The sequence below is a fragment of the Grus americana genome, chromosome 4 (genome assembly GCF_028858705.1).
Source record: "Grus americana isolate bGruAme1 chromosome 4, bGruAme1.mat, whole genome shotgun sequence".
NCBI classification, from domain to species: domain Eukaryota; kingdom Metazoa; phylum Chordata; class Aves; order Gruiformes; family Gruidae; genus Grus; species Grus americana.
The window spans coordinates 28,063,323-28,084,986 of record NC_072855.1 but is presented as its reverse complement, the minus strand read 5'-3'; the positions used below and the strand labels follow the sequence as shown (position 1 = coordinate 28,084,986).

Sequence of the window (21,664 nt, the reverse complement as noted above, 5' to 3'; positions counted from 1 at the left end):
GTGGTTTACAAGTTTGTCATCATGCTTGGGTGGGGAATATTGACTTTCAGTGAAGGGAAGACAAGCAGGAAAAAACAGTGATACTTTGATACTATGGATAAAGGTGCCAAAAGTAGATGACGCAGATCTGTGGCAAAGGATATTAATTCCAGCATAATGGTTTAACAAACTTAGGGTTGTCATTACCTGGGGCTGTGGCAGGGAAGTCCATGTCTCAGGGCAGGGCTGTACATAAAGAAATGCATGAAAGAGCAGAAGAGCGATGGGGTGGGGCAAACTCAGTTTCCATGCCCGGTATAAGTGGTGTCTTTGGTTTTGTCTGTTTTCCTACTACAGTCTTTCTCTTTTGCTTGTCTCCATCCTATCTTCTTCTGAAGGAACTTACTGTGGGAGCAAAATGTGTGGACAGGCAGCTACCTGTAAGGAGAATATACAAAATGGTAGAGGCTTCCTTTTCCAGTAACCGATGTACATCCTTCAGCCTGCGGCCAGCAGGTGTTGCATACACTGGAACTGCAAATGAGAAGTGCTTACAGCTTCAGTTTTCCAGTTTTAAAGAACCAGCACGTGACTGGCTTTGCAGGGTAGCCCTGCCCCACTTCCCATGCCCTCTTGTCTCCGCAGCCCCTGGGCACTCTCCGTGCTGCCATGTGCCATGGCCTCTCCCGTGCCCACCGCTGCCTTCTGCTTGCTCAGCCCAGAGCCTGGGAGCAGCGTCACCGTGCACCGCGCTTGCAGTAGTGACAGCGTCAGCCATGGGGCTATTTCATGTCAAACGTTTAGAGATCTCCCCACTTCTGCTAGAGCTGGGTGGTGATGCTCTTGCCATGGCGCTAATAAAGGCCAGTCATACTGGCTTTTAGTCCAAGGTGAGGATAGCACCATATTGAAAAGGCATATACTTCAATAGAGAGCAGGATCCTAGTGGTTATAATGTATAGCAACTGCATGTTTATGCCTCAAACCTTCTGATTTCTGTTTAAAAAAAAAAAAGATAACAATGAAGCATACCACCAAAGGGTAATAAGGTAGATGTCACGAAGACATAGAACTTTAAAAACTATTCTATGTTTTTTAAGCAGGGGCAGAAAACTACTCAGCAATTTAAATTATAGTCTAAGGGCACTATGGCCTTCATAAAAGAGCAATTGCTTTCACTGGGATTAGACTCGAGGATCATATGAACATCTAACATCACTACAAAAATCAAATGTTTGTGAAAATAAATAAAACCATATATATGCAAATAATTTGATTAAGAGTTCCAAAAAAGAAGTTTTTAATCTTGGAAACAACATTCTCAGCAAAAAAAATAATTACAGATTTGACCCTGTAAGTTCTCTTTATGTGAGCTGTTGGTTTCATTAGTAAGGCACTTTCCCTGGAGTCAATATTGTTTGAGATTGTTAACCAATAATCCAAAAATTGCTTCTGTTTCAAGGGCTGTCCTTAGCCCTTCATTTGATCACTTAATGTGAGAACACATATCTGTGATTCCCTATTGGATTACTTATTTGCCTGATATGTTAATTCACTCTGGCAAATGATGTCCTCTAGCTGTTTAGTTTGGATATGATATGGCATGATGTAGAGAGCGTTTTTTCTAACAATGATGCTAAAGCAGCATATCAAGGGAGTATGTTTGTCTGAAAGCTTCAGAGGACACATATGAGAGGAAACGGATTGATTTGTATAATTCAGTCTATTTTCCTCTTGCTATCTGATAGACTTTCACTTTCATAAAAAGGATGCTTTAAGTGTATGTATGACATTCATTAGTATTTGTTTTTGAAGGCTGTTGTGTTTTGGCTTTCACTATTTAACAAAGATCTGCACAAAATTCTAGATGGAATAGACACCTGTCACGTTTTAACCTGGCTGGCAGCTAAACCAACCACACAGTCATTCGCTCACTTCCCCCCCTCACCCTTTCCTTGGTGGGATGAGGGAGAGAATTGAAAATGAAAAAAAAAAAACCCAAACCCAGAAAACCTCATGTGTTGAGATAAAGACAGTTTAATAGGACAGAAAAGGAAAATGGTAACAATGACAACAACAACGACAAAGAAGATAAAAAACACATGATGAACAACACAATTTCTCACCACTCGAAGCTGATACTCAGTTCCTGAGCTGCCCTGCTGCCCGGCCACCCCCCCAGTTATATACAGAGCATGACGTCATATGGTATGGAATATCCCTTTGGCCATTTTGGGTCAGCTGCCCTGGCTGTGCCCCCTCCCAGCTTCTTGGGTGCCCCCCGCCTTCTCATTGTCAGAGCAGTATGAGAAGCTGAAAAGTCCTTGACTGCTTGGCAACAACCAAACACATCAGTGTGTTATCAACATTATTCTCATCCTAAATCCAAAACACAGCACTATACCAGCTGCTAGGAAGAAAATTGACTCTATATCAGCCAAAACCAGGACAACACCCCATGCTTAAGAGATCTTTTTCTATAGCATGTGATCTCTTTAGGCATCCGCAACCTGAGTAAACATTTTTAGCAGGCGTCTGGATCAGTGGAGTTTTTAGGCTTCTAAAACTCATTAAGCCTAAAGATTTTTGATTCTGTCTTTTAGACCTAACCTGGGCTATGCATCATGCAACAATCATGTAAAATGGAGCTAAGTGCATTTTTACGGCCAAAGTCTTGATCCTCAATAGCTCTGCAGTCGTCTAGGGATTTCTTAGCAGAATTTAGACATGCGGTGAATGTTTAGAGCCTGGTTTTCCTCTATGTGGAAGCTCATTCAGTTGAGCACTTAATGTAGATGTACTAGGCTCTTACCACCTTTCTCTTTCCTTTCAAACTAGGGCCAAGGTGAAAAAAAGCCACTCTGGTGGTACAGGTGGCAGAGTCTGACGTATGGTCCCTGTGTAGAAATGCATGTTGATCAATGTTGCCTGTGGGCCTCACTAGCTTTCTCAGCCATTATTCATCCCCTCAACCCTAGGTGTTCATAAACACATAACATTTTGTGCTACTGGTGCCCCAAGGGGTCCAGGGGAGAACCATGCCAGCGCCACAGCTTTTGTGGTTTGGCAAGACCATGCAAGTGTGCAATTCAGGTGGGTTGGGAGAGGCATGGCAGCCCGCCAAGACATTTTACCTTCCTTTAACTAAAAGAATACTTGATCTTGTAATTTCTGTTCAATCAAAACTCTCATGACAATGAAAGACTGCTACCCCAATTGAGAGAAATTTTTGGAGAAGGAATACAGGAGCAGTTCTTTAATTAAGAAATGGTATTACATGATTGTTTCAAAAATAAAGAGCAAAGAGAAAAGTTTATACTTTCCCTGTACTTAATGTCTATTAAATCAAGCTTCATTTAGTGGAGCAGTACTCAAGTAACAAAAATGGGGAAAGGGTTATAAAGAGGCAGATAATTTCTATAGAGATGCATAGACTTCAGGATGGATAGATTAAAAACAAGCCAAAAGATCTGTCTGTAAGTATATACATATATAAATATGTATGTTTACAGAAACAAAATTATGTTTTAAATCCTTTGCTTTTTCATGTGTTTCTAAGTCATAATTTAACATTTTGAAACATTATGGTATCATTGTCATTTTAGTGTGTTTGAGGTCTACATATTTTTTTATTCCCTTGCTGTGGATGCAGATGATGCTCTCTGTTCAGCTTTTGTATTTATTAATGGAACTTGATATTAGAAGGTCCAGACTGAAAATTCCAGGATAAATTTCTAGGACTGCACTTCACTGAAGTGGTTCGGTTTCCTTGTTATTTTCCAACATGTCTGTCTCTTCTGCAGATGATTTAGCTTTTGCCGCAAGATCTTTGCTAGTTATCCATTGAAGGCTACTGCGACCGCAGGCTGAAGGCCATACTTTGAAGCCCAGCACCCTTATTTTTAACAAGATAGCTAAACCACTGAGAGAATCAGATACTCACAGAATACACAATGTGCTACTTTGGTACACAGACTGCATGGCCTGGACACTGTTAGCTTACAATTTTTCCTGTCATATTGTACCGTTTATGACTTTGTGTAGAATGTGCTGATGGTGAATTTTAAGTATCCTTTGACTTCTAAATTCCATTTTATTCTCAAGTTGCAGTAACTAGCAGCAATTTTTTTTTTTTTAAAGTATTCTAATACAGATTGCTCAATGTTATTGTACTTGTGGAGGATGCTTTGTGGTCAGGTGTGTCACTGTACTTATTCTACTAGCTACTAAATTTGTATTGAAGGCTTGAAGGTTTGGTACTCTTACTTTACAGTGCCAGGTAATTTACATTGAGCACACTAGAATAGAAGTAATTGTGACCCAAAGATACATAATCTGAAGCTACCCTGGAATCCAGTACTCAAAGATGTACACTCTTTGTGTGCGTTATTCTGTAAATCAACATATTTTTAACTCTGTTTTTGAATGGCATTAAATGTTTTGTTACTGAAAGAATAGTAACTAGCATAAAGGAAAGATGAGGCTTAGAAAGAGACAGAAATAAATACTGGAATTAGCAAGGCCCTGATCCTGCTGATACCCAGGCATGTACTTCAGTTTACAAACACAATAGGAAAAAATCCAAAGAAGTGTATAAAATGAAAGATATGAACTCTTTCTCTCCCTCCCTCCCTCTCTGTCTGTTACAGAGGGTTGTGTGTCCAAGTGAACATAGTTCCATACAAGAAACATAAACATAATAAATCACAGTGCTATCCAAATGCTGCAGTGTGTAGTAATATTTCAGGACTGGGTGAACACTGCTTGATAGGGCTTGTTGTGGCTTGTGAGCTGCATTTGAAGCTTTTCCTGGAGGTTGGAATTGCTTTCACGTTTAAGAAGACTGTTTTGAGGAGAACCATTGTGTCTATGAGCTTTATGATGACAGACTGAAAGGAAGAGCATGAGGGATGCATTTCTGCCTGTCTTTGAGAATTTATGAGTTTTCTTAAGGTTTTGTGGGTTCAGTGTGCAAGCACTGCAAATTTTTGAAGAGTCAAGTGTGTGTATTTTATGCAAACTGGTTCCATTCTCTTCCAAATGACAGGAATATTTGTTCATAAATCAGGACGGAAGTACCAACAAGTCTTTGAATATTACCTTTCTTATTGTACAGCATCTTCTTTGGAGTAAGCTAGAATAATAAATTTTTTCCCAACATACTCTTTTATTTTGATTAGGAAAGATAGATTCCAATCATTTTGGTGCCTGTCAGCACTGCAAGTGATCAGAGTTAATTGACTGTTACTTAGATGAGTGTTTGAGATTGATGGACACTGCGTTCGTTTACAGCAGCTGAGTAAATATTCCTTCAGTAGGCTTCAGCATTGTTTTTTATTTGTTATGAAATATATTTAAGTGTCAAAACACATATGTCTGTTAGTATTTCTTATTTTACCAGCTCTAGGAACTTGAGTAATACTTCACAAATACAATTTCATGAATGTTCTCTGTTTTTTTTCTGGGAAAAAAAAAAAAAGCTTAAATTGATTAGTCTTACTCTTGCAGGCAGCTAGTTTGCCTAGTGCTATTGCAAGGTGGCTCTAACCTTCCCCTGTCTGGTTTTGGAGGAATTGGCTAAATACAGGCAATATCCTGCTCACACAGGCTCAGCACAGCAGTTCCTGTGTTGCTCCCAATTTCTGTGATCATTTTGAAGGGAATGGTGAGGGGTGAGGGAAAAGGCTACCGTTGTGCCACAGACAAATGTTGCAGTAGCTCTCTGAAACCAGAGTACAGGCATCTTTTCAGCCCCCGCCTTAAACAGCATTCAGTACTCGTCCCATTTTCAGCTGCAGTTTACTGGTTGTCCCTTAACAGATATGAAGTCAGGACAGGTAGTTAAGGTTCTGCACAAGACACCAGAAAAATCTGTGCTCTTTGCTGTAAAATGTGGCCTGATTGCTGTGTGCCATTTAGCAATGCTCTAATCTAAGGCTGCAGTCTTTTTGTGCTGTGGTTTATTCTTAAATCTTAGCTAGACTAGTTCATGCTTTAGGAAATACTGGGTTTGTATATTACTGTTGTATCATTTGAGCCACAGTTGGCATGGTTTATTATTATTATTAATAATATTATAATAGAATATTAGTAATAATAATAATACTAATACTTTGACTTAACTCCCTGACTTCAGTAGAGTGTGCCAGCATACTGGTTGGAAATTCTCTGATTCTTAGCATCCACAGCCAGAGCAATAACCAAACTGCCCTTGAAGTATCCGAGATTTCAGATGTTAGTGCTCTGTGTCTGCATAAGGCTAATTTGTTACAGAAACAGCAGAAGTGCTGAGCTGTGAACGTGGTTGGGGCTAGAAGACAATTCTGAAGAGCTTCTTCCTTTTTATCTGTGGTCAGTCTGTCGGTGTGCTTAATTTCTTGTGTTCCCATTACTTTATCTATTTTAGTGTTGATGTGAATGTACTTCTTAAAGCTCTTCCTTTGGTACTTCTGCGCAGGATGTCTTCCATGGTCACCTTCTCTTCTCCCGCTCTCAACTACGTGGCAGTTTCATGCACCAATTCAGCAACCTTTCGGTGCCAGTTGCCTGCTGTTACCTGTGTCTCCTTTTGTCCAGTCTAAAATATTGTCTTGTGTGCCTCATATCTGTTCTCAGGTGTTTAGTTAGCTCAATATGGCTAAACCATAGCTTTAAATCTTCCCACTTTTCACCCTTCCCACAGTCTCAGTTGCTGTGGATAATCACTACTCTGTATGTCACTGAGGCCTGAAATCTAAACATTTTCTGTGATGTGATGGATCTTAGAACCAGGAGTAGGGTCTCAGTTGTAGTCTTGCAAATTCTGAGTGCAAAGGGGCTTTATTTGTATTTGGTTTTTTAATCCATCACGTGGAATCTCTTGTCCAGACTCCCATTGTTACGCTCACGTATTTTTGTAACCTTTCAGTTGCAGCCTTGCTCCATTCATACCATAGAGATGAGAGAATTTTCCACTGTCTACTGAGTTGTTTCTAGCTCAGGTTCTTCCTCTGTCTCCTCTTTCACTGGGCCTCACACATAAACAGCTTCCTTTCACTTTCAAGGCACTTCAAAGCCTATCCCCAGCCATTTTTAGTTGTTTTTTTTCCCCAGTAGGCCATTTCCTATCAGATCTTGCTAGCTTCTCCTTCCATCCTTTCAACTTTTCATACTACTTTCTCCCATGCTGCCCTTTATGCTTGAAAGAAACTTTCTACAAATGTCTGCAAAGCTGTTTCGTTGTTTCTCATCGTGTTCCTGTTTAAACTTACTTTTCTTTTTTTCCTCTTTTTTTTTTTTTCTTTTTCCTTTCTGTAGAGGCTACAAAATATCACAAACAATTCAGCTTTTGTTGTGCTAAAATCACCACTTGTAATTCTGACTGGTATTGGGTTCTCTGTTTTCTGTTACTTATGCCCCCCTTGTCTTTCCAAATCTCATCTCTTATGTTAAATTCAAACCGTAAACTCCTTGCAGAGGACGTGTACCCTGTATAAGCAGTATTGAGTGCCTGCACAATTCAGTTGTGATCTGAGATGATCTAAACCAAGAATAATGTTACTATTAAGTACCGCATAGCACTTCACTGAGAAGGTAAAAATCTTGACTCGTGCTAAAGCTAACCCAAACAGTGCTTTACTCCTGCTTTTCCCCCCAAAACTGCACAGACTGCTTGCCTGCTCTGTCGTACAGTTTATTGTTCCTTCCGATGCTTTAATGTCCTCTCCAAATACCTTCCGTCTGCTTCTGCTGTGGTTGTCTCCCTTGTGTCTGCAGCTGAGACAAGCTACATTTGGTTCCTTGTCTTGTACCTCTTATCTTTGTGTCAAATAGATGGTAAATATTTTGAAGAACATTACGCACCTGTTCTTTGTTATTAATTCCTAATCTGTCTGTCTATATGGAAATTTGTGATGCTGCGTTCCAGTTGTGGGAATAATTCTGCTGGCCTAGATTTGAACTGGGTTTCGGGAAAAAAGGTAGGGGATAAGCTTTGATTGTTATGATAGCTCGTAACAGCTTGTTGCAATAGAAACTGTCCTCGGCGCTGGCTTCCACCACACAGGTTTTTATTGCCACCTTCACTGCTGCGCTCCAGAGGAAAGATGCTGTCATTCACTGGCCCCTACAATGGCTGGTGCCAGGATCTGTGCTGACTCTACAAACCCAACTCCTCTGTCAGAAGCTGGGCAGCCACAGGAGCAGGATTTTTCTCCTCACAGTACCTGCTGCGGGAAGTTCACTTTACAAAGCAGGGGAATGGTCTGGATGCCCTTTCCTGCAGCAGCACCTCCAAGCTGTTTACCACGGAAGGAGATCCACTCTTGGAAAGAGCGTTGCCCTGCTCTCTTGTTGGTAGGGGTGACAGCACCGACAAAACAGCTATGAAGAAATGCAATGTGCTTTTGCTAGTTAAGTGAATGTAACTTCCCTGCCTGTTGATCTTGGCCTTCATTATTTTTATTCTGGTTTTGTATGATTTTAAATTTCATCAAGTCTTATACATTCTGGATGGTTATTTCGACCACCATGGAGAACGCCCATCTAAACCCCTTTTTGTTGGACGATTTTGGAGTTTGTTGTTCATTGGCGTACAGTAAGTGCTGCATGAGATTCTACTTTTTTGAATACCAGCAGTGTCTCTATTATAGAGGGTTATCCCCACGAAGGGTTATGCCCTTGAGGCCAGTAAGTAAACAGAGGCTTTTTCAGGAAGTTCTTAACAGTTGTCCATGCTCTTCTATCTTCAGTGTAGCAGATGATTGATACTTGGAGTTGCATGACTGCCAGAAAGTTAAACTGATAGGAGTGCTGTATTTCACGTAGGATCATGTATCTTACCGGAGCGGCAGGGAAGAAATCAAACCCAGATAAGTCTCCTTGCCATCAATGTTGGGATTTTGAAGCGTGGCAGGAAACCCATGGAAATAAAAGACCGAACAGTAACTGGGCAATTAATCTTGCTTTAAAAATGGTTGTGCCATACTGAATGGGGAATTGTGTTTGAGACTTGATAGCTTATTTATAAAAGGAAACTGTAGAAAACAGTGTATGCTTGAGTAATGTGCAGCTTTGTTACTAAAGTTGTTTGTGGGACCAATTTTGACTACCTGAGTGTCACAAGTTACAGGAAGGTAGATGTAGCTGCTGAATTTAGAAAGTATAGTTAATGGAGCTGAAAAATCACTATTGATAATCTCGAAGCCAAACCCTTAATCCATACCAGTGTTCACTCCTGGGCTTTTAATATATATGTCTGTATTTATGTTTGATTTTTTTTTTGTTTTGTTTTGTTCTGAGTTGTCCTCTCTGGTTCTGTAGTTTAATGTTTGTTTATGAGTGCCCATGGCTGAAATATTTCAAGTTTCAATTGAAAAGCAAACCAAAACTTTTTGTATAATTTTCAGTGAGGGAATGTATATAGATTATACATATATTATCTATTTCCTCTCCTTATGCTGTCTTCAAATGGCCAAAATCTAAGCTGATCAAATAAAAGCAGAGATTTTGCTGAAGTGCTTTAGTCACTTCTCTAGCTAATCTTTTGACTGTTGGCAAGATTTTAATTATAGTTTCTAATCTACAAAGCATTGAAATAAATCTTGCCTTTTATTCATATTGTTGTTTGCATCTGTCACTTTGCATGTTCAAAATAAGGAATGGATAAGCACAGATGCCAAATTATGATGTGAAGAATGATAGATTTTTTCTGTATTGTGACTATGTAGGTCTCGCTGTACTCTCTCACCTTCTGTAGATATGATTTGCCATATTTCCACTTACCCTGTGCATATGTTCTCATAGCATCCTCCAGTGTGATTATCTGTACAATTATAACAATCTGACTGGTTAAAAGATTCTGGGAGCAGATGCTGTGCATTTCTGTTCCGTGTATTTCCTGCAGCCCCTACGTCTTCCACAGCTGCAGTATCATTAATGTAATATTACAGGTACATGTCAGAATCATTGGGATTTGTTGGATCTTTTAGATCTCACCCTAAGGTCACTACGTTTAGATTGCTCTAATGAGCAAACTAGAATGGTTTACCTAAACAAGAAGTTTTACTTTTGCTTCAGTCTCAGCCATGGGGATCAAGCTCTGAAACCATTGCTGGCCCTGAAGCAGCTCAAAAATCTTTTTAAAGGGCTTTTAAAGTAACACACCAGGGAGAACAACCACTTTTTAGACATTTTGTTAAGAGCAGTTATACATCAAAGATAGGTTAAGTATTTTAGTAAATTACTTAATAGCCCGTTATTGATGTCCAGAGATATTTGGATGAGGGAAGAGGTAAAGGTTATGAGTGTTTATTGGCAGCACACTGGCAAGATGAAGATGAATTGGCTAATGCTTGATGCTTTATTTGGTGCTTACCTCTTAGGAAAGCATGTGGTTACCATTTTGTCTATGACTTTGTTGTTTAAACCTCTTAATCAGCATACTAAACTGAGTCTTTGATATTACATCGCATTTCTTAATGTTGAAACATATAGGTTGGTAGAATGCTTTTTTCTTCATTTTCCCTTCTTCATTTTTTTTTCTGAAAAATTCCCTGCTTCCCTCACATTGAGTTCCAGTTTCAGGAATTAGAAAACTGAATAGAATGAAGAAACATGAAGAAAATATCTTGAAGCTCAGGTAACCGAAAGTCGTGGTTTAGCTCTAGCCAGGAGCGCAGCACCAGGCGGCCACTCGCTCACTCCTCCCCCCGCCCTGGTGGGATGGGGAGGAAAATCGGAAGAAAAAGACAAAACTCGTGGGTTGGGATAAGGACAGTTTACTGGGACAGCAAAGGGAGAGGGAAATAACAACAATACTTAGAATGTACAAAGCAGGTGATAAACAAGGCAATTTGCTCAGACACCCGGCCCATCCCTGAGCAGCGGCTCTTCCTCTCCGGCCAGCCCCCTTCATACGCTGAGCATGACGTCATATTGTATGGAATAACCCTTTGGCTAATTTGGGTCACCTATCGTGGCTGTGTCTCCTCCCAAGCTCTTGTGAAAATTAACACGAGCACAGCCGAAACCCAGGACACTGAAGAAGATGGAAGTCATGTCAGACTTGGTACTTGAATTGAGTTCAGGGGCTCCCTATGAAACAGATTTCTGATTTAGCTGGTTGCACTCTGGGAAACTCCAGGTGCCCTTCAAGTGAAAATTTTAATCTGGGAGAAAAGCTGTGGTGGGTTTCTGAGCAAAGATGAAATGACAGGAGTATGTTTTTATTCATTTTTCTCTGAAACTCACTTGTAATGAACTGTATTGCAGGCCTGTAGTTTGCTAACACAATTTTTCAGTTCTGAGTTTGATTTTGGGACTTTTCATTGCTTTTCTGTTTGGCCCCAGAAAACTAGCCCACTTTTTGCCTGTTCTCTAGCAAAATGTGTTGCAGTTGACATAATCCAGCCAACAATTTAGCTGCTCATAGCTTGACTTCTCCACACTTTTTACTGTGGAATATCAAATCAGTCGTGAGACTGCTAGACAAAATATCCAAGAAAAATGCTTTTTCAGCTTTGTGAGATTTTTTTTTCCATCCTTACTGACACTGTCTTAGAATTCGTGTGATTCGGTTTACACTGAGAAAAAATCGTGTAGGATGGTATCTGTCTCCCTTTCTTTCACAGCTTTCCGACAAAAAACCCAAACAATCCACTGGTCCATTTTCATGTCTGACTGTAATTGAACTGAGCATGAAAATGAAATTGATGTTGAGGATTCCATTTATTCCCATACGGTAGCTGTTCCTACTTTATTTGAAGTAATTGCTTTTATTTATTAAATTATTTTTCTCTCAGACTATACACCTGCTTGTCAATATTCACAGTTTGTTCACTGCCTGGCCCTTTAATGGTAATCTCTGATTAGTCACTGTGTTCCCAGCCTTTGGAGTTTGTTATGATCTTTTAGAGAGGAAAGAGATGGAGGAGGATTGCAGTTATCTGTAAATAATTAGGCAGGTGGGCTCTTTATGCCAGCTGTGCAAAAAAGAGTTCAGTGATCTAATCAAATGCCAAATGTGAGCTACCGTGTGCCATGGTTATTGAACCCTGTGAGGCTAAATATGAATAAGCATGCATTTTGCTATGGCTGTGACTAACACAGCCATAGATTGATTCCATTTTATTCTGCATGGCTATTTTGTCATTAGTTTCATTTGAAAGAGAGAGTAGTAAACCAATTTTTATGGTTACACAGTGGCATTGAATGATGAGTTTTATGAAAGACTAATAGAAGTAGTGATGAGTGTTAATTTTAACTTTTTGTAAGAAAACAAGGAAAACAAAATAGTTGCTCAGAAAGATTTGTTTCACTAAAAGAATATTGTATAAATCTGCGTGCTCGTACCGTGTCTAAACAAAGATAGAGCATTTATTCATCTAGTTTTGGAAATGAAGTACTCCCAGAAAAGACAGTGTAGTGATTTTTCCACCTCATTTTCAACAAAGTTTAAGGACCCAGATTTCCCCTTCTTAAAAGGAAATACGAAATATTTTTCAGGAGATGCAAATTTAAGGGAATTCAGTGTACAAATCCGTAAAATCAGAAAATTTCAGGCCCATTTCAAAATGAGATTTTCAGAAAGAATCCAACTTTCTTGATAATTCCCCTAGCATAGTTTCCCTTTCAGATTATTTCTCTCAAGTGTCTATACTGTCATAGCTGCATGCTGCTGGACTCGTAGCTGTCTGATGATCCTATACGTTTGCCTGTGCTTGCTGACTGCCTGGGATATATTTGGAGCTATGCCATCTGACCTCTTCTGTGGGGAAAGTTGTGTTCAAAAAGGAAGCTAATATCCATTTGAGTCCCATTTTCACATGCCTTGCACCTTTACAATGTAAGTACATTTATATGCTTGGATGTTATGCTGAAGTTCACTTGAGTGAGAGATAGAAGATACAATGGGTTGAAAACATGATCTCCTTTGAGAGATGCTTTGTGAGATGCTTTGAGAGATGCTTTGTGTGAAGAATATATGCAGCCTCAGGATGTATTATGGACCCTCAAAGACAGAGAGGTCTCAGGGAGGCATAGGACAAATAGATATGCTGAAGAAGTTGGTGGTGATGTCCACCAAGGCAGATGTTAGAAGTGGAATAAATGTTCTTGGGAGAAATCAGAGAGCACTGACTCTGGGTGCCTGCCGAAGAGGGGCTGAACTGCTCCTGCCACCCACCGCCAGGCTGCAGGTCCACATCTTTCAGGTGGGATGAATAGTAGGATTATGCCTTTGGTTGGCTGACTTCTGAGGGAGATGTCGGGATGCTGAAGTGTCAGCTTACAAATGGAGGCCCACCCTCTGCAGGTATGTTGCAAGAGGCTAGCAATTGGATCTCGTTACGCATTCAGCAAGATATTTGGAAACAAGTAGCTCCTAATTTTATGATATTAAACTGTTACGTATTAGATTCTTTTTGAACAGTGCTAAATGTATCATGAAGGATTGTAACAAAGGTTGGGGATTTTTTTCCAAAAAGTTCTTTAAACAACTCCTGTGATACATGGGTATGAGAAAAACTTGCACATTTAATACTGAAAGGTAAGAGAATACAAGCATCTGGGTCTTGTTCCTATGCTTTGTGTGTTCAAAACAATGCGTGAGCTCATCTTCCTTTTTTATCTTAATTTGTTAGGGTGGTTGGTATTCTATGACAACCTGAGTTCTCTTGCTCTAGGTGGATTTGACTGTAATGACACTTTGATAAATTTCTTTTTCTCAGACAATGCAGTGCCACTGTGAAGTGGCTGCTTACAGTAGCACCTTCAAACTCGGACAGTCTGCTCTCTTCATGTGCGTGTCTGTTGATTTCACTCACTGAATTCTTTTTTCCTCCTATTTGTACTGTAAAGGCAACACGTAAATCTTTGTTCATTCTGTTCCATTTAAGCCCATTAGAATGCTTCTCCAGTGCAGTGCCTCGGGGTCTCATTTACACTACAGCAAGGCAAGTTTCTTTTCCAGTTGTAACCACTATAGATGAGCACAGAAAGCTGAATTTTAAGGTTAAAGAAGCCCTGGGTTTTCAGAGGTGTCTTGAACATTGTTTACAGAAATAAAATAATCAGGGACTTGTTTTGACCTGCAGAATCTTCCCCTGATGGCACTGCCTCTCAAGGAATCAGAGCTTTAGAGTGAAGTCATCTCTAAAATGTATTTTTGATTAGACCTTTTGTTCCCTCTGTCCCTCCACTGTTTGCCTCATATGCTAGTTATTCATAACCTTTGAGAGTCACTGAATTACCACCATCCAGGTGGTAATTCATCTGCTATACATCGCAGAGCAAGGGCAAGCCTCCCTCTTGCATATCTATCTCCTGAACCTGTTCTTCTCCTACCTGGAGAAGTGGGAAAATTGAGAGAGATTTAAGTAGTGCTGGAATATTTGCCTTGGCACTTCTGAAGGATGAAGTGCCAAATTTCACAAACTTTCCTGGGAGAAAAGAGTGAGGAGTCTGTAACTCATGCAGTTGGCTGCTGTGGTTATTTTAAAGTAAAATGAACAAAAAACCCCACTCCAACTAGCAAAGCCTTCCACTTTTATTTTATCTAAACCTAGAATTGACTGTCTGCACTGTGCGTTTTTGTTAACCAAGTAAACTAGTAAAGACCCCTTTGGCTGAAGCAAGAGTTTGAACCACTGTCTCCTCCTCTGTTCCCCCTGCCCACTCATCCCATAACTGAGAAATGAGCAACCATCACCAGGTGCCTAAGTCTGGTCTCCAGCTCATTTTCCCTGCAGAGGACCTGCCCTCATGGGGCAGCCGTGCAAGAAAGGTCACATCTCCCATGAAGCAGAGAGACTGTTGCCCTTAAGGTCAGAGTTGTGGACTGGAGCTGTGACAAATACAACAGAGAAGAGGCTGCTTTGCTCCTTTGTCTGGAGAGCAGGATCAAATGGCTGGGTTCTTTGAAAAACAAGACTTCATTTCATCTGTAATGTTTATCTCCCTCAAGTTTTACTGTGTCAAGAATTGTCTCATTGAAAGGCTGTGGGTTTTCCATTTATCTATCTATCTATTTATTTTACTTATTTATTTATATATTTTATATATTTTATATATTTATTTGATTGATTTTTCACCTTTCTTCTCTGTCCATAAGTCTAATGAAGAATTTGACTTTCTATCACAAAAGGAGCTTTCTTGAGGCTTTAGTAAGTAAAGTAGAATTGCGTTAGGGAAATTTCCATCCTGATTATGATTATGTATGCTTTTGTGTGTATGTAGGTAGATAAATGAGGCAGATGGTAGCACATAGTTCTGCAAACTGTGATGTTTACTTCCCGCATATTCATGAATTTTTCAAAATCTGAAATTTCTTAAAGGATCTTAAATTGCATGTTGTAATGTTTGGGGGAAAAATATAGAAAGTTTATTTGGTTTGCTTCTTAAGAGATGTAGAATCTCGATCTTAACAAACATACTCTAGCACTGAAGTATTAAGGTTGCCCTTAAATTTCTGTCTAGGGTCCCCAGAGGTGGTTGCACTGTGCGGGGACCTCCAAGTTACAGCAAGCTCCCATCACATCTCCTCTTCCTTAACTAATCAATGTGTGTCAGGGGAGAGGAGGTAGGGACAGAAGGCTGTGTACGTCTTTCGTCAGCCTGTAATTTCTCAGTTTGAGGTTACAGCCTGCTGTGTGCTATGCAAATGGTAATACAAAAGAAAATAAAAGTGGCCTCGGATTTATATATGAATTAAAAATTGTTGGCTTGCAGACTTTGGTAAATATATACGTAGATATGGTTGTTTCTCTGTTTTTTAGGAATACACTATAGATATAATTTTTGCCCAGACTTGGTATGACAGTCGTCTAAAATTTAACAGCTCGATGAAGGTGCTTATGCTTAATAGCAATATGGTTGGAAAAATTTGGATTCCAGACACTTTCTTCCGGAACTCAAGGAAATCTGATGCTCACTGGATTACAACTCCAAATCGTTTGCTTCGAATCTGGAGTGATGGAAGAGTATTATACACTCTAAGGTGGGTTTTTATTAACTAGGTAGAAAAAAATAAAACCGTTATGACCAGGAGTATGAAAATAATGAATATGAATCAAACCCTTGGCATCTCTTTTGCTGCGGACCCAGGAATTTGCAAGGAGTTTACTAAAGGAGAAAAAAAAATATTATTTGATCAGGAAAAACATGAAACTAATAGTATTGAAATATATTGCCTAGATAATTGGGTAAAGACCAATGAAGGAGATAGCAAACTTTAATCTCTTTTAAGTACAGGCAAGATTAAAAAACAGATGTTAGCATGTAGCACCATGGCGGTCTATCTAACATATTTCAGATCTAGTCATAAATTGTTTTGCAGACTTTCTGTTCTAAATGGTTCAGTATTTAATTTCCACAAAATTATATTCTGTAAGTAAAATATGAAAAGCTTCAGATAGTGAAAATCATAAGAAGTTTGATTAAAGCTAAAGCCCCAGTCCTGCATATACTGCTTAACATGTTTACTCTTGCAAGCTATTAAAATCAACAATTCTGTTCACCCAGATTAGGCATAAACAAACATGTTGGTCATAATTCTTCTTGACAAATGGGAGATGCTTGGGCTGGTTTTAAGCTTACCATCTAGGCTATTTGTACTGATCTTTGAGTCACTTTTCAAACAGCTCTCGAAAAGCTGTAGTCAATAGGAAACATTTTAGTGTGTTTTATTTTTTAAGTATGCCTAAAAAATCTTGCAATAAATTAGGAGCTGATCAAGAAGCAGTCCATGCAGAGAATGCCATAATTCTGATGCTACTCTTAAGAGTTTATTTACTATTTATTTTAAACAAAAAGTAGCACCTTTTAATTAATTTCTTTTCAGTCATTAATGTTGTTTTCCCATGTATGAACAATTTAGAAGTCTTCTGTGTCAGAAGTAAGAAGAATTAGAATGTTTTAAAAGGATTCTCTTCACTGAATATTTTCTTAGTATGCTTCATTTGAGAGCATACAAATATCTCTGAAGAGCACTTTTTAAACAGTTTATTATGCTGATGTTTATAAAAATCTCTAGAGAGCCTCTTCTGTTGACATGCTAATTTACTTTTTTTTCTTCTTGTAGCTAACAATTCTGGAGTCATACTTGGACCTTACCCTTCCATTGTTCATTCAGTTTCAATGTACAATTTCTTTCAGACTGGTTCTAAGTAACACAAAGAAACAAAAACGAACGCAACCAAAAAACCCACAAGAGCTCTCCCAGAGCAATGGGTTAGAATTGCTGTGCTAGACTATGAGCTATGAAGTGCAGCAAGCTGGTAATAAAACAGCAGAAGAGGTATTCACCCAGCACTGCAACATGCAAACATCTGTGTAGATGAGGATATGGCCTGAATTTGGCTTAAGGTGGAATAACATTGAGAGGTTCATATGTCGGTTATTGAAGGAACAATAATAGGATCTGACAGTGCTCCAGGTCGTGGGCTCCCCTGTACCACCACTCTTCCCCTGTTGGTAATTCAGGCAGTAGACATGGTGACTGTGTCAGGCTTACTGAGTCTTCTCTGAGCGTAGTCCTTGGTCTGTCCATTGCACCTATCAGTGACTCAAGATCTAGTTGTGTTGCTTTCAATAAAAGTCTGGTTTTGTTTTCTTTTTCTTTGAGTGTTTGACTATCCAAAGTTTGAAAATGGAAAACAAAGGCAATAAATGCATATACCATAGTTGGAAAATTTGAAAAGCATCTTCAAAGGGATGCAAGTGTTTTACTTGGAAATGTGTATGGAGGTGGTCTGTTCCTTCTACCCTCCCCACCCTCCCCCCAGTATATGGTAAGAAATACACTTTCCCTTATAAACCTCTGTCTTGGTCAGGACAAATTTCTAGAAAGGTCCTAGTGACACTTTGTGTAGCATAACTACTTGGTTCACAGACCCGTAGAGCTTTCTGGCAGCGTGTGGCAGAATCTTGCTTTCCCCATCCCTTTTTGCCTAGTTTATAAGTATTGCATACTGTCAAGTATGTAAACATTATGTTAATTTTCAAAGTTGATTTTAGAAGACGTTCTGACTTTCTTCACAGTGTTACCAACAAAGGAGGAGGTATTTTAAATGCAAAGAAGGCAGTTTGGAGTCTAGCCCCTTACTCTAGCTTCCTAGTGAAAGTTAGCAGAACTGGGTTGCTTGGAAGCTCTTTGGAAATCTGTGATAGTATTTTCAAAAGCAGTAAGTGATTCAGTTGATACCATTACACGTCCTAAACTATTTCTAAAATGTATAGTAGTTGTGTAATTACTTGAATGTGTTAGCCATTTAAATGAGTAGAAATATCGAGTCTGCTCTTTCTTATCCAGAAAGATATCTGCTCTTCTATCTTATCTGCTCTTCACCAGAGCTGCTTCCATGAGTATAGAGCAAGCCCAAGAGTGTCCCCACTTTCTCTCGTGTATATAACCACCAGATACAATGATGCCAAATGCAGTTTAACTTGACAAATGTGTTCTTCAGAAACTCCCTTATTTGCTATCATAAACTCCCCTCCTTGCCCTGCCTTCAGTCCCTCCCTTTTGTCCCCTATTTCTGGTAGAGAGCTGAGAGATGCCCCCAAATCAATGGAAATTTTTGAAATGGCTTGAAATGCCAGTTGAAACAACATAGGTCCTCAGGTTGCATATAATCGCAGAATGGCAGATTGGTAGGGGTTGGAAGGGACCTCTGGAGATCATCTAGTCCAACCCCCTGCTAAAGCAGGATCAACTAGAGCAGGTTGCACAGGATTGCGTCCAGGTGGGTTTTGAATATCTCCAGAGAAGGAGACTCCACAACCTCTCTGGGCAGCCTGTTCCAGGGCTCTGTCACCCTCACAGTGAAGTTTTTCCTCATATTGAGATGGAACTTCCTGTGTTCCAGTTTGTGCCCGTTGCCCCTTGTCCTGTCGCTGGGCACCACTGAAGAGTCTGGCCCCATCCTCTAGACACCGGTCCTTTGGATATTTATAAGCATTAGATGATGAGGTTTTGTTCTTTGGTGGTGATGCTTGATGGTTTTTGCAAATAGAGTTGGCTATGAGTAACATCCATGACTGGCAAAATTTATTTCTGTGCATGTTCTTTACTATCTAGTCTGGAGTGTCTGGATGCTTGAATATAATCTTTTTGCTTTTTTCTTCTTCTTCCTTTTCTAATTAGGCTGACAATTAATGCTGAATGCTATCTTCAGCTTCATAACTTTCCTATGGATGAACACTCCTGTCCACTGGAGTTTTCAAGCTGTAGGTGGTAAAATACTTTTTTTTTATTTTCTCTTTACATTCAGGCTTTAAATTTCCTTAAATTCTGGCAGCAAAAGAGCAAGTATTTACTTTTTAAAGCCTTGTAGTGACGGAAAGAACTGACCTGTTTATGTTTTGATTAGATTTATTGCATTACTTAATGCATTATTAAATACAGTAATGAATGAGTTGAATTACATGCATTTCATTTAGGTGCAACTTTAAAAATAATCTTATTGCTTAGGAGTCTGATACAATGTCCGTTCCAGTTAATGGAAATCTATTGCCCTGGAAGAACTTTTATTTTTATGCCTGCCAGCCTTGCCAGCCTTGAATTAGTTCCATGTGGTATACTTAAAAGGAAAAATAAGATCTGTCTTCTTCAACCTGTTCCTGTAAATGCTTAATCAGTATAAGAAGTCCTTCTCCTTTCAGTGGAACTTATTTATGTGAGCAAGAAACACAACTTTCAGTCTTCATTTCTTTAATATAAACTATTAAAAAAAAAAAAAGTTCCTAAGGGAATTGTGCTATTATGGGCAAAAGAAACCCAAACCACCTGAACACAGCTAAACGACTTATTCCTAAATGTGAAACTTAATAGGCAATGAAATCAAACTTCAGTGATTCTTTTTAAATTAATTTTTTCATTTAATACTTCCTTCTTGAGTGCTTCCAGCTAAAAGCAGAGTCTTGCTTAATTTCATTTCTGCCTTTCTGCAAGATAATTTGGGGCAACATGTGAGGTACATGAATATCAAGAAGGTTGCACTTCCTTAAAGCTGAAGTACTGGACAGTGAATCAGACCACAAAAATCCATTCTGGGAATAATAGACAAAGAAATTTTCAATAAACATCAATAGGAATTTTATAAAATGATGTACTAATAAGTGTCTGTCCTTTTAAGCTCTTTGTGGTCTTTTAATGGTAATGTATATTACATCTGTGTATAAGTCATAGTGATCATTGTGTGCTAGTTTTTCATATCTGAGTTCCAGAATACTGTGTAGGTATTTCCTAAACATTTGTATTTACATAGTTTTTTCATTGATCATACATTTAGCTAGGCATAAAACTGAGGCTAGTTATGTTGTGGTTAAATTTATAGTGTACCATGTGGACTACAGATTGGCTTTCTCTCTGATCCACTTTATGTATTGCCCTGGTTTAGTTTCTAAACAACTTCAGAGATCCTAAAACATGCTTTGATATATACTGTGGTTGAACGCTTGATTTGCTGTGTTTTATTCTAGATGGTTATCCCAGAAATGAAATTGAATACAAATGGAAGAAAACATCTGTTGAAGTGGCAGATCCAAAATACTGGAGATTGTATCAGTTTGCGTTTGTAGGGTTACGAAATACAACTGAAATTTCTCATACCTTGTCTGGTAAGGCAAAGTGTTAAGTTTAATTTCATGTAATATCTACATAGAACAAGACTAATAGGTGAAGATACAACTGGAAACCATTTTCAGTGTCATGTAAGTATTTTTTTCTTTTTTTAATTTATAGGTGATTATATTATTATGACAATCTTCTTTGATCTCAGCAGACGTATGGGATATTTTACTATTCAGACATATATTCCATGTATACTCACAGTTGTTCTTTCATGGGTGTCATTTTGGATCAATAAGGATGCAGTTCCTGCAAGGACTTCTCTGGGTAAGAATTTTTTTTTTCAACCTTGAAGGGTCTGGTACTCCCCAGGAATACAAATCTGCAGCAGGGAGTAAATTAACCACAGTTTATTCCCCTTCAGATTGTGACCATTGGTCACCCTTTCTCTTGAACTGCAAGATTAAGAGTAGGAGGATCCTGCTGTGGTTGCACAGCGGGGCTTAAGGAGGGAGTGTTGAGAATGGAGATCTGGAAATCCCCATCCAAGTCTCATGGATCTGCTGTTGTTCACATAAATACATTTTTTCTCCTTTATGTTCTTTTTGTCATCTCCAGGGACATCAATATGGCAATCATTAGTCTGACAAGCGTGATTAAACTTCACTTAGCATCATGGAACAAAGGATGTCATTACTACACAGGCGGAAACTGTGAAGATCTGGTTTTTGGGTTTTTTGTTGTTGTTGGTGGTGATTTTTTTGAATAATAGAGATGATTCAGTTGTTCTTTTAAGCCCAGGATAAGACAGAAAATTTGCAACCAAAGTTGCACTTCAAGCAGTTAAGCATATAACTCACAAAAACTGACTCACTGTCCTGCTTTTACTACGGACAGTACCAAAGTGTGTTGCAAGTTCTGCTCCAGAGATACTTCTGTGTTAGTGCCATCTTGGCTGACCTGTCTAGCATGGTGTCAGTCTCCTGTGCTTGACTGTTTAGGATTCATGTGCTTCCTTGGAGAAGAGTTGTAGTCCTCACATAAAGCATGATAGACTGGGGAGCGTGGAGTGCACAGGACACAGACTAGCAAATTTGAGCTTGGCAGTGACAGATGCTTTTAGTAAAACTGGTGACGGCA

General features: G+C 39.2%; 1 protein-coding gene across 3 annotated transcripts in view; it reads left to right on the top strand.

Moving 5' to 3' along the window:
* GABRG1 (gamma-aminobutyric acid type A receptor subunit gamma1) overlaps positions 1 to 21,664 on the top strand; it is a 65,255-nt gene that overhangs the window by 27,235 nt on the left and 16,356 nt on the right. For 2 of the 3 annotated variants that reach the window (XM_054825427.1, XM_054825426.1), the window contains 4 exons: positions 15,732 to 15,952; positions 19,100 to 19,182; positions 20,437 to 20,574; positions 20,699 to 20,851. In XM_054825427.1, coding sequence (XP_054681402.1) covers positions 15,732 to 15,952; positions 19,100 to 19,182; positions 20,437 to 20,574; positions 20,699 to 20,851 — 595 coding nt within the window. Of the gene's footprint in view, positions 1 to 12,678; positions 12,803 to 15,731; positions 15,953 to 19,099; positions 19,183 to 20,436; positions 20,575 to 20,698; positions 20,852 to 21,664 lie in introns of those variants that run through there. The other variant, XM_054825428.1, reaches the window with a different exon arrangement.